The sequence below is a fragment of the Protomyctophum bolini genome (assembly GCF_963924005.1).
Source record: "Protomyctophum bolini genome assembly, chromosome: 7".
NCBI lineage: Eukaryota > Metazoa > Chordata > Actinopteri > Myctophiformes > Myctophidae > Protomyctophum > Protomyctophum bolini.
The window spans coordinates 20,416,976-20,429,898 of NC_137868.1; the positions used below are offsets into that span (position 1 = coordinate 20,416,976).

A 12,923-nucleotide genomic window follows, 5' to 3' on the forward strand; every position below is an offset into this window, starting at 1 on the left:
AGTTTGTTTTTGCAGCACACAGGATGCTGCCGGCATTTTCCTTGAGAAAATTCAGGTTGATTATCCATCACGTTGCCTCTCTTGCACACATGCTGTGGTGCCTGCTGATGCACACACACACACACACACACACACACACACACACACATACACAGAGATCAGTTCAAACACACATCTGACTAACGCCAACATCCATTTATAAAAATACAACATACAGTATGACAGGCATGCATGTGTGTACGTCCATGGTTATGTTGTGGCTGGTTTTGAAGGTTATGTAACCGGTGTTCGGTGGTGTTTACATACATTAGTCAGCTTGGTCAAAAGTTGGAATGACTTATGATTTGCACGTGTGTACCATAGCTTATTAGTTCCGTCAAGACTGCTTTCTTTCTGTCATAAGACGTTCACTTGAATTCATAAACAATTTAGATTTTTTTTTTTTTTTTAAGCATTATTTGGTCATGGTTACGATTAAGATAGAAATCTTTGTTTGGTGTAAGTCGGTTGAATCATAAACCTACTGTATGAAAATATATGAAAACAATACATTATGCAAGGTTCATTGATTGATTGATGGTTTGATGTTTTTATTGATAATGTATGTTAGTTCAATACGTCATGTTCTCAGCCTGGAACTTGATCAGTTCCAACTTCCAATCCTTATTGGTTTTAGGTGGAATGTAACAAAAAGTATTCTGTGCCCACTGCCCAGTAATCTCTAGCTAGACCTATATATATCCCAGAATTCATTGCATTTGAATACCTGGAGCTTAACCGTTTCCGTGCCATTGCCGAAGCCCTTCGGCAATTGAAGCCTAATGCCTAAGCCATAATGCTACTCACGTTAGCCGGTTAGCTAGCTGTGTTTTTAGCACAGCACTGGATCGTTCATCTTAGATCGTCGTCGCCATAATAATCCATTCTATCCGTTTCTTTCAATCGCCTGTACGTATCTCCTATTCCTTGTCCCAGATGGCATTTTGGTCAAAACAGCGTTTCTTTGACGGCACAGAGCCGACGATGTGGAGCTCCATAGAGCTCCGGTCTGCATTCACATTGTCAACAAAGGTTGTCTTGGCAACGTCTAGCTGGCAGAGATAATACACTTCCGGTCGAGGGAAAATGTGGCTTTTCAAAATAAGAGCTCGACTGAAATAAATGCTGGCGTGAATTAGGTCCTAATTTTTCAATAAATGATAGCAGTAAATGGGTTTAAGATGAGAAAAAAACACCTTTGTGCTGGAGGCAGGCAATTGTGGTCAAAATGGTTGGACATACGACTAAGGGAAGGAAAACATCGTTGTGTTTCTGTCCATACATGAGGGGTAAATATTAGAAAATAAATAGGATTGCGGGCGCTGATATTGACTTGAACATCACTTTCGCCGACTATCTTGAGACCTTCTCAAGGTCTGAAAAAAGATATTACACTAATGATATTGCAGCGCAACCATGCAAGCATATAGGACCTTGTGTGCAATGTGTCCTTGTTATGTGTCGGATTGCTCAACGTTTCTTTCAATTTAGACTATTGTCCTTCATCTGCCACATGTCTACTTTCACTGCACTGGCAGTCTGGCACATGCATGTTCCATGCGCACATACAGTACATGCATGTTCCATGCACACATACAGTACAATTTTAAATGATAATAAAAATACATAATGAGTCTATAGCCTCTCAAAAAAGAAGAAGAAAAACACCAAAGGCACCAACCTGCACATCGGCAGCAATTAGGATTCAGTGTCTTGCTCAAGGAGGACACTTTGACACTAACTCTGGAGGAACCCAGGATCGAACTGGGAACCTCACATTTCCATCCGGCCACTCTACCCCTGGGCCACTGCCACCCCAACGTATAACAACTTACTTCTTGCAGGTCTGTTTTCACGGACCCAGATAAGATGTGCAACACTTTTGCTTTTAAAACTGGGATAATATTATCCCGATTAAGCGGCTAATTTATTTTAATTTGGATTAGTTCATATGTGCATGGCAGAAGCTCTTTCTACGATCATGGCCAATTAAGCTTGACTATTCTCATTATCCTCCTACTATAAAAAAAACAAACATGCAATATTTATGTAATCAAAGGGGGTAAAGTTCCAATGTGTACAATGGGAGGGTGATTTCTGAATACTCTGCAGGTTGGTCTATTCGGCTTAGCAGGGAGCTGAACTGGGAGGTTTAGTGTGTTCCTCCGCATGCATTACGCCCTCCCAGTGACTCTGACTGTTTACTGTCGGGTGAAAGGAAGCGGCTGGCGACTCCATGTGTATCGGAGGACACGCGTGGTTGTCTACATCCTCCCAAAGACAAGACCAAGCATTGGCAGTAATTAAGGGTCAGCAGTGACAGGGACTACAGTACCGGCAAGAATTGTTAATTTGCACCTACTGTAACACCTACGTTGGGAGAAAAAGGAAAACAAATATCCTATAAAATTGAATATTATTTGCATGGAAGAGGCGGGAGAGCACTTTTATATTTTATATCATATTTAGTACCTTCGTTACTTGCTAAGCATCATCAGCTGCAACTCAACTAAATTATTATTATTAAGTGGCATAACAGCTTGAAACATTATAATTTTCCAGTGATGCATGGCGTTGAATTCATACAGCTCAAGCTCATTTCACATGGACTAATGACCCTTTACTCATTACATTGATGTACTTTAATTGTTTGGATATTCATGTGTGCTGCACATTAGGACAGTGATGTGTCATACTGAGAGAGAGTGATGGGATTCGTCTCTGTTTCAACAGCACTCTACACGCAGTGCAATGTTGACAACTCACTTAATAAAAGATGCTTGTCTTGTTTTATGTGCACAATTTCCAAAGATTGATTATCTTACACAGCCAACATTTATGAAAATAATGGTGTAAAGCCCACATGTGATAGCTGTCGTATTGGAAAGCTTGCTCACCTTGCGGGTCCTGATCTGAAGGATCACATATACAGCACTGAACAGGCCACTATTTATGCAAAAACAATGTCTTCCACGGTATTTCAGTGTGTTAACTTTCCACAGTAGATAATGAAGATACTGTTGAAAATGGATGAAGTGCTTCTTTAAGTTAGCACTGGTCGTCCACCGCCCGCACGCACACACACACACAGACACACACACACACACACACACACACACACACACACACACACACACACACACACACACACACGAGCGCAGGCACCCAACCAGTCCCACATTTACGCAAACGCCAAGTCATTGTAGACTTGTGTGAATTCCGGCGATTCATCAATCACAGTGAAAGAACGAGGTGAGCAGAGTAGGTGTAAAAAGGTGAGAGAATGGTGATATCAAAACAAGGCACTAAAGGTTGTTCAGTTGAAAAATGACCCATCTCTGAATGTACCACTATAGCTGTTACAGCACACCTTTGACTGCTTGCAATCACATTATTACGGGGGAGATTTGTATGGCTCCCTGCCATACATTAACCACTTCAAACCTATATAAATTTCAGCTATTGAAAATATACTTTCCCCCACCACTGGTGTTAAAGTGGGTCCTGGTGAGTCAGGAGAGTAAAGTGGGTCCTGGTGAATCAGGAGAGTAAAGTGGGTCCTGGTGAGTCAGGAGAGTAAAGTGGGTCCTGGTGAATCAGGAGAGTAAAGTGGGTCCTGGTGAGTCAGGAGAGTAAAGTGGGTCCTGGTGAATCAGGAGAGTAAAGTGGGTCCTGGTGTGTCAGGAGAGTAAAGTGGGTCCTGGTGAATCAGGAGAGTAAAGTGGGTCCTGGTGAATCAGGAGAGTAAAGTGGGTCCTGGTGAATCAGGAGAGTAAAGTGGGTCCTGGTGAATCAGGAGAGTAAAGTGGGTCCTGGTGAGTCAGGAGAGTAAAGTGGGTCCTGGTGAATCAGGAGAGTAAAGTGGGTCCTGGTGTGTCAGGAGAGTAAAGTGGGTCCTGGTGAATCAGGAGAGTAAAGTGGGTCCTGGTGAATCAGGAGAGTAAAGTGGGTCCTGGTGAATCAGGAGAGTAAAGTGGGTCCTGGTGAATCAGGAGAGTAAAGTGGGTCCTGGTGAGTCAGGAGAGTAAAGTGGGTCCTGGTGAATCAGGAGAGTAAAGTGGGTCCTGGTGAATCAGGAGAGTAAAGTGGGTCCTGGTGAGTCAGGAGAGTAAAGTGGGTCCTGGTGAGTCAGGAGAGTAAAGTGGGTCCTGGTGTGTCAGGAGAGTAAAGTGGGTCCTGGTGAGTCAGGAGAGTAAAGTGGGTCCTGGTGAATCAGGAGAGTAAAGTGGGTCCTGGTGAATCAGAAGAGTAAAGTGGGTCCTGGTGAATCAGGAGAGTAAAGTGGGTCCTGGTGAATCAGGAGAGTAAAGTGGGTCCTGGTGAGTCAGGAGAGTAAAGTGGGTCCTGGTGAATCAGGAGAGTAAAGTGGGTCCTGGTGTGTCAGGAGAGTAAAGTGGGTCCTGGTGAGTCAGGAGAGTAAAGTGGGTCCTGGTGTGTCAGGAGAGTAAAGTGGGTCCTGGTGTGTCAGGAGAGTAAAGTGGGTCCTGGTGAGTCAGGAGAGTAAAGTGGGTCCTGGTGAGTCAGGAGAGTAAAGTGGGTCCTGGTGAGTCAGGAGAGTAAAGTGGGTCCTGGTGTGTCAGGGCTCATGCAATGCATGGCGTTGATCTCATCCTGCTCTAATGGCTCTGTGCCATTAACCCCCCTCCTTGTTCTTGTCAATGGTGATGACATGTTTTTTTCCCTTTCTTCTTTTGATGGGGGAAAATGGCCCAGCCCACATAACTCATCAGACAGAGGGACTTACGACTTACCGCTGTTCGCTCCCAGCACCATGGCTTGGCGCCATTCTATTTCCCTTGTTCGCTGTACCGTGACCGCTGGCAGTTAGACGCCAGCTTACGCCCGGCACTCTCACAGGTTGTGACAGAGGCTGTAATTTCCCGGCAATTGATCATTGTGATTTTATGTTATGTATGCAGGTTTTCTTTTATTGTTACGATTATGTCTCTGTGCTGCTTTATACGGTGAAGCAAATTCATATGAACAGTGCTACTGCATGCCAATAAAGTTTGGGATTATTGTTGACAATGACAAGTATTATTTTATAATGACAATGTAATGAAAGATTATAATAAGATGGTTGTTACGATGATGATGATGATGAGTAGAGTAGTAGTAGTAGCTTACAGTTCTGCTACTAATTATGTTTAGGTTAACAGCTTTGTTCTGTACTGTTCCATCATGCTAATAAACCCTCAATACTTTCTGCTCTTTCCCTCTCCCTACACAAAACTTGCTTGTAGATCGGTTCGTTTCACCCAATATTTCCACCAGAATTGGAATGCTAGTGTTGCAAATGGTTAACACCTGTGTGAATACTGTTCTATCATGTTAACAGCTGTGTGAATACTCTTCTATCATGTTAACAGCTGTGAGGATACTCTTCTATCATGTTAACAGCTGTGAGAATACTCTTCTATCATGTTAACAGCTGTGTGGATACAGTTGTGTGAATAGTAATACTGTTCCATCATGTTCCACTGGGAGGTGACACGGCAGGTAATGTTGTGCTGTCCATGTCGTTTGTCTCCCAGCCACTCAGGTGAGCCCCTCAGAACTGCAAGATGTGTTTCAGGAGACCTCCTCCAATATCTTCCAGATCAATGCCAATGGTAAGATATGAGAGAGAGAGAGAGAGAGAGAGAGATTTTGTCTCTGTGTGCATTGCATGTATGCATTTGTAATGCCCTGGATTTGAACCTGGTTTCTCGCACGGAAAGGGACACTAAAAGGAACACTAAAACCATCTTAACTACTAGCCTAAAGGCAGGTCCCGCTTGGTTGGGGCATGCAGATACAGTATTAGGCTATTGGTCTTCAGGAAGAGGCTTTGAGCCGTGTGTGTGTGTGTGTGTGTGTGTGTGTGTGTATGTACGTACGTACGTGTTTTATGTTTCATGCATGTGTTATTTTTCACTTTAGTAGCGCTCATTATATGTCATGTGGTTCTCTAGTTGTCACGTTGGAGAAGAATTTACAATCACTGGGAACATCCAGAGATACTGCTGAGCTACGAGAGAGTCTGTAAGTAACACACACACACACACACACACACACACACAGGCTCTAGTCACTGCCTTGAAGGGAGCAATCTGTCAAGACACTAGCAGCCATTAAATAACACAAAAGCATCACGTGGGAACTCATTTGCTTTCGGCCTGAGCGGGCCAGATGCGCCATATATTACAGGCCGCCGTCCAGCATCAATATTGATGAACAGAAAGTTGAAAAATAAAACAGCCAGCCCAGTGTCTGAAGTGTCAGTAAGTTTCCAAGGCGATCATAAAAAGGTTCGATAGAATTGATGACATGCCAGCCTCACACAGTGGGATGTAATGCATTTTAAACAGATGCAATCATCGCAGATTGGCCGCTTTGTCATCTGTGCGGAATTTGGTAATTGCTGGCTAGCTCAACTAAAAAAGAAAAGAATAATCGATATGAAAAGAAGGCGATGAAACAAAGGGAAAATAAGCACTTTTCAGAGACACAGAGATAAATCCTTCATGACCTCCCCCGAATAACGGCAAGTTGGACGAACCAGGAACACAGAATGAAAACCTCAGGGGTTGTTCAGAGGTATGCCCCCCAGCATGTTTGTGTGTGTGTGTGTGTGGGGGGGGGGGGGGGGGGCAGCATTAGATGAAGAGTGTGATGTGACTGGCTTGAGCGTTGGCGTTACAGCATTACTGCACGTTTGCATAATATGGGGGTCCCTGCCGCAAAACAAATGTCAGATGGGGTCCGTGGCCAAATACATATTTATCAGGTCCTTGACATGACAACATTTGAGAACGTATTTTTTAGATGCCAGGTTAAGTCTTTAAGTCCTTTAAGTCTTATTTGGATACTTATTTGGATAAAGTACAGTATGGTATATGCATGAATCACCTAAGCCCTAATTACAATGTGACGGTGAAAATAGTATAGATCTACAAGCTCACGTTGTACACATCGAGCACTGGATGCATACTTTGGGTTGAGTACTTTGTCCACCCCTGCTCTTCACGTCATTGTCTTAAAGTCACTCTTCACTGTCTTTCTCTTACCCTCTGTCTCTCTTCTTTCTGTCCCCCCCGCTCCTCCATCTCTCTCTTCATCTGTGTGTCTGTCGCTCATCCTCTCTGTTCCTCACCTTCCTGCCCTTCTACGGGCCTCCAGCTGTGATTCTATTACTCTGTGTTTTCTCAGTAGCCTCCAAACTCATGGAGGTCAAACCTCCCAGCAGGCACCTTGTTCGCCACAGCAAACACCGGAGTCTTAACTTATGCTCCCTTTACCCTAGCCTCCACATCCCATTAATCTTATAGATTACAGAGGCATATCCAGGGGTGGAGGAATGCTACTTTTTCGAATTATTGCAGTATACACCCAAAACAACCGTGTGTTTATCTCAGGTAAAACACACAGGTAAAAAAATGTAAAAATAAAAACATCCATGAAGAGCACTCAGTGGCAAAGAAATGCAAGATGCACTTTCTAAAATGAAAGTAAATACCGTCTGTGAAGTTAACCCGCCAAATGCATGCCGTCCTATTTTTCTGAAAAACTTCAAATCTCACGGTTAATAGAATTTGACCCACCCCTTACGCACCCCCTCGTCCTCCCCCACAGTAATCGTGGAAATGCACGCGGCAAAAGTCTAAAGTGGATTAGTTCGCCGGGCACCCTCTGAGTGTCATTGTCTTTGTTAGCGCATTAGGCATTCTGTGAAGCTCGCGTCCGTAACCCACCAGAGGACACAACGTGGCCATGTTTGGAGAGAAGAGCACCCCTATAGCAGACTGAGACGCCTGCGTGTCACCTCCAGAGGGCTCCCCATGCCATACGGCGCGCCTTCTGCTGGCAGCCCCCCCTCCCCGCTAACGGCATGGCGCTGGCGAGCAGGAGGGAGCTGCGGCAGGAAGTGAACATCCACGGGAACAATCTGCCAAACTCGAGGAATATGCTCAGTTAGTTTAACTCCAAGATTGTACGAATGTTAATGTGTCCATTTTGTTACTTTTGTGCATTCTCAGGGTTACAAATGGATGAATTAACACTGAGAATTTGACTGTGAACTGGTTAAAAACCTCCATTTATCGTTTTCTTTCTTTCTCCGCGTCCAAATGACCATTATCTCCATCTGGTGACTTCCATAACTCTTTCGATAGATTCTATTCTATAACCATTCGCACTCTATTAGTCTCATTTGTTTCGCCCATGGGTTTGAAATAATTAAATACACTGTTTTGATGAGGAGCAAAATTGTGAGCCATCTAGTCAGATTAGCAGTGGTTCAATAACCCTAACATACAGATGCACTGTGACATGGACTGCCAGAAAACTCAGTTAATTTCACATGCCATTTTTTTTTTATCACAAAGCTAATGGGCTATGAAATATATTATTCATAAAGCCAACATGCCAAATATGCCAACATTTGTTGCTGAAAAATGTACCATGGCGAGACATCCATTAACTAAGAGTAACACTGAGATAATGAATTAAAGGCTTGGGATTTCTTCCTGCCTAATTAGACGTAGATGATATTTTCATAATGAGATTTGATGGTGGTGTGTGATCATACAGTCTGGTGATTCTTGCAGTCTCAGAGTCACACTGTGGTAGACTTGTTAGAAACTGAGAGACATACTCATATCCATAAAATACTTTGATAAACTTCATTTGTCAGAGCATGTGTGCTTTTTGTCCCCCATCTATGATCGATTGTCTGTCTTTATGGGAAAATATCTTGAACAGAAAGATGTGAAACCTGACAATGTATTCCAATTTAGTCAGTTCCCTATTAGATTATATTACATTCTATTGTCCAAGAGGGATATTTGGTTTCACAGCCAGTTGTGTCACACATACAGTGTAATAAGAACAACATACAGTAAAGGCAGTACATAGAATCTGTAATCTGTAAATAAATCCATACATTCCTAACACAAACATATCAGCGAGGCAGTTTGTTTAATGCTGCAATGGCTGAGTGGACTAAACTCCTACTAAAGAAAACCTGTCCCCATCTCAACGTTCTATATCTCGATCCAGACGGTATTATTGTAAAGTGTTGATTAAGTGGGTGTAATTTGCTATTGACTCAAGAATAACTGTATTGTCAAATCACAAGTTTACACAATATGAAGTGTGAAATTACTTGACGGTGAAGAGTTTTACAGGGAAGACACAGCCAATTGTGTTAGTTGGAACACCCGGCCAGGCCAGATAACCCACAGAGGATTCAAACCCATAGCATAGAGCTGTATTTTGCGTGTCTTAAGTACCAGGTCTTATTCCCTAACTTGAGTAAACTAAAGACCTGGAGGCGTGCGTGATCAATGCCATTTGGCTATTCTGAGTGGCCAAAGAGCATTGACCATGCCTCCAGGTCTTTAGTTTACTCAAGTTATAGGGAATAAGACCTGGTACTTAAGACACGCAAAATACAGCCCCTAGACTCCACCATGCTATGATGTCTTTTTGTAGATTTACAATATTTTGCAATTAGGTAGAAATCCTAATAACACATTAGCTCTAAAATGGATTAGTTGTGAACTTGAGATATTAGTATATTTTTTGTTGTACAACAAAACATGGAGCTCATAGTAACCACCAACCATTATTTTCTGCACACTGCGTAGTGCAGGAAAAAAAGCATCGCAAGGGGTAGTGAACTCATTAAAAGGCTTCAGAAACTAACTGTAGAACTCTATTGGGAATTTGGGTCAAGCTAAAAGGTTACAAGAAAGATCAAAGTCATTTTCCAACTATAACTTTGTCAAAAAAACAAAAAGCAAAAACAAAGAAGAGTCCAATTTTCTTCAAACTCAGAACATAACTGGCCTGACCCACCTCACCACCTGCGCACAAAGCTGGAGCCCACCTGGTATTTATTCTGTTATAGTGGGCTAGGCTGTGTGGTGCCTGGCACCACTTCATTTATCCGTGTTTGCTTATATTATTAGCACATTTATGCGGTCATCTGTCCAGAAGAGGGCACTTCAAGGGCATGTCAGAGTGCCTCCACATTTCTGCGCTTTTCTTGATTCAATCTGGCAACCTTGTGGTCAAGGGCAGGCTCCTCTAATCTGCAACCCTGATCTTATTTGTGACACTGGTGATTGTTAAGGGACGTTATATGCCTGGTGCTCTTATATCACACGTTTTTATACCTGTTTATTTATTTTAATCTTATTCTTTTGCGATATACAGTATTTTTTCCTGCACAAGAAGCACAAAGAAAACACCTTTGAAAAACCCACCTACAAAACAAATGGTAAAACCACATGAAACCTTGTCTTGGCTTGTTGTAAAGAATACACAGTAAAATCCTGAGTAGATAACGTAACACTCACAGAGTTTAAAATTAATACATGAGCATGGAGGATTTTACTGTGTACTGGAAAGTACAATAATGTAACTGAGACCGTGTAACTGAGACTGTGTTTCATACTGATAAGCATGACTGTCTGGCAGCAATTATTCAGCTATTCCACCCACACACTCTCAAAGACATCTGCAGTACGGTAATGAATAAGTATTGCTGCCACACATTGTTCTGTGCATACAGTGTACAGCATAACTTACGTAGCACAACCTTAGCTTAGATGTCACATGGACTTCCGGGCATTGTTTTTGAACGAGGAGGTGAGCGCGTGGGCGTGCACATGTGCTAGTTTTAACGAACAGGTGCTGCCGGCGCGCACCCCTCCCACCCATGTGTGCGAGCGCAGGTGCCGGCTTTGACATTTTTAGGCCGTTGCTGAGTTTCGCAAAGGTTCCACACTGTCAGCTGCTCAGCCCCGGCGAGTCGTTGTCAACGAGTGTGAATGAGGCGACTCAGCTGAGCGGGAGATAATCCTTATCGCCGTCAAGTAAGCACCCGTCGTCCTGCGGGCCGCATCCTGCCAGCCCCTCCATGCAGCCCACGGGGGACGACACAACAGCCCCTTCCCCCACGCACACACACGCACGCACACACACACACACACACACACCCCGGTCGCCCGGCAGCCACAGCTGCTCCCACACGTATCCCAGGTCTCCCCGCTCCCCCGCGCCCGGGCCCCAATCAGCCCATCTCTGACGAATACCAAAACACTCGGGAGAAACAGACAACGGAGGTAACTGATTGAAATTCACAGTGTGAGCAATTCCATTCTTTCGCATGCTGTTCCGTCCGCCCCGGCTCTTCAGACTGCATGTGTGTGTGTGCGGGGGATGAGAGTGACTAACAGATGTATCGCTGCGCTGCATGCAGCAGAGGTCTGTGAGGGGGCCCGGCAAGGTGGGTGAGCGGACAGAGTTTGGCACCATTATATTATTAGTGGGCGTGGCTGCGCTGAGTGAAGGATGATCCGTCGCAGCGCACCAGAACAGGTGCTGCTGCTGCCGGAGCTGTGTTGTCGTGGTTGTTGTTGCTTTTGTTTCTTACCAGATGGCTGCAGTGATGATGGGTTATTTCTTATTGTGCAATGTTTTATCGTCTTGGTGTTTGCAAATCTGACTGCTGTGATACCGAGACAAAGTAGAATAGCTCCTTCACTTTCACAGTTCCATTGACCTTCCTTTGCTTATAGCATGGACACTTTATTTTTTCTCGCAATGCATCATCATGCATTCGGAGTGTTTCCAAGATTCATTTGTACAGTGATGACAAATCCGGAACTTGACATCCCTAGCTTGATAGCGGGTTATACAAGCCTTCTGATGCGCAATGCAGACTGCCAGACATACTGTACATACATGCTGGAGCTAGTCATGATTTAAAATGAATCCTTTAGATGTGTGAAAAATCTGCTACTACAGCAGAGCTAAATGATGACACATCACGTATAGGATTTACCACTTTTTAATCTGTGTGTGTGTGTGTGTGTGTGTGTGTGTGTGTGTGTGTGTGTGTGTGTGTGTGTGTGTGTGTGTGTGTGTGTGTGTGTGTGTGTGTGTGTGTGTGTGTGTGTGTGTGTGTGTGTGTGTGTGTGTGTGTGTGTGTGAGTGAGTGAGTGAGCGTCATTATACAGTGCATCTGTGAATATGCCACCTTAGCTAGCTACACAGTCTGCAAATAATCACAAATCACAATATTGGTTACCAACTTACCATACAACTTGACACTTGACAACTTGACACTTGACAAGTGAAGGTTACCATACAACTTACTGTAAAATAATAAATACATAAATAGCCTAATTAGCTACTGTATAGTCAAGGTTCCTATATAACTTCTTAATAATGCATAGTCCTACATAAATACCTAGCCTAGTAGCTATAGTTGAACATGTACTTTACATGACAAGTCAAGGGTACTATATAACTTATAACAAATACATTAACTATAGTGGGTGATTTTTCTCTTCAGTAACATTATAAATTCTAGCAGCGTGGTATCGTGTGAAAGTACATGCCTAAGCAGCATGTGCCCACTGTGAATTTGCATCATTTGCATTCTTTATTTTGTTTAAATCAGTTCGTTATGTGATTCATTTTGAGTTGAATGAAATAAGTGATTGCATTTGGAGTGTATGTGGTTGTGATGAATTGGATGTTCTGGCGGAATATTAGTCTTTAATTACCCTGCCATGGATCGCTGTGGGTGGGTTATTGTAATCACTCCTGTGTGTGTGTGTGTGTGTGTGTGTGTGTGTGTGTTCGCTCACACATGCACATGTGTCTGGATATGATTGTTAGAGAATGGATTAGAGAGACAGATTTTCATTAACTTGGTGGTAATGATCAGTAGGAAAGATACCACTAAAGCAACCTTTTCTTTATTTCTTTTTAACAAAGCGCCTGCGGTTTCCGAGGCTATGTAGGGACTGATGCCTCTCTGGTTCCTTTGATGGGAGAGGTGAGAGAACTACTAGAGTGAGTGAGAAGATAGCAGCTATAGTGAGGCT

At 43.4% G+C, this 12,923-nt stretch overlaps 1 protein-coding gene across 1 annotated transcript in view; it reads left to right on the forward strand.

Annotated features, from left to right (window-relative positions):
* tsnare1 (T-SNARE Domain Containing 1) overlaps positions 1 to 12,923 on the forward strand; it is a 121,799-nt gene that overhangs the window by 37,729 nt on the left and 71,147 nt on the right. Inside the window, exons 3-4 of the mRNA XM_080767205.1 lie at positions 5,574 to 5,651; positions 5,994 to 6,063. Of these exons, the coding sequence (XP_080623331.1) occupies positions 5,574 to 5,651; positions 5,994 to 6,063 (148 nt within the window). The remainder of the gene's footprint in view (positions 1 to 5,573; positions 5,652 to 5,993; positions 6,064 to 12,923) is intronic.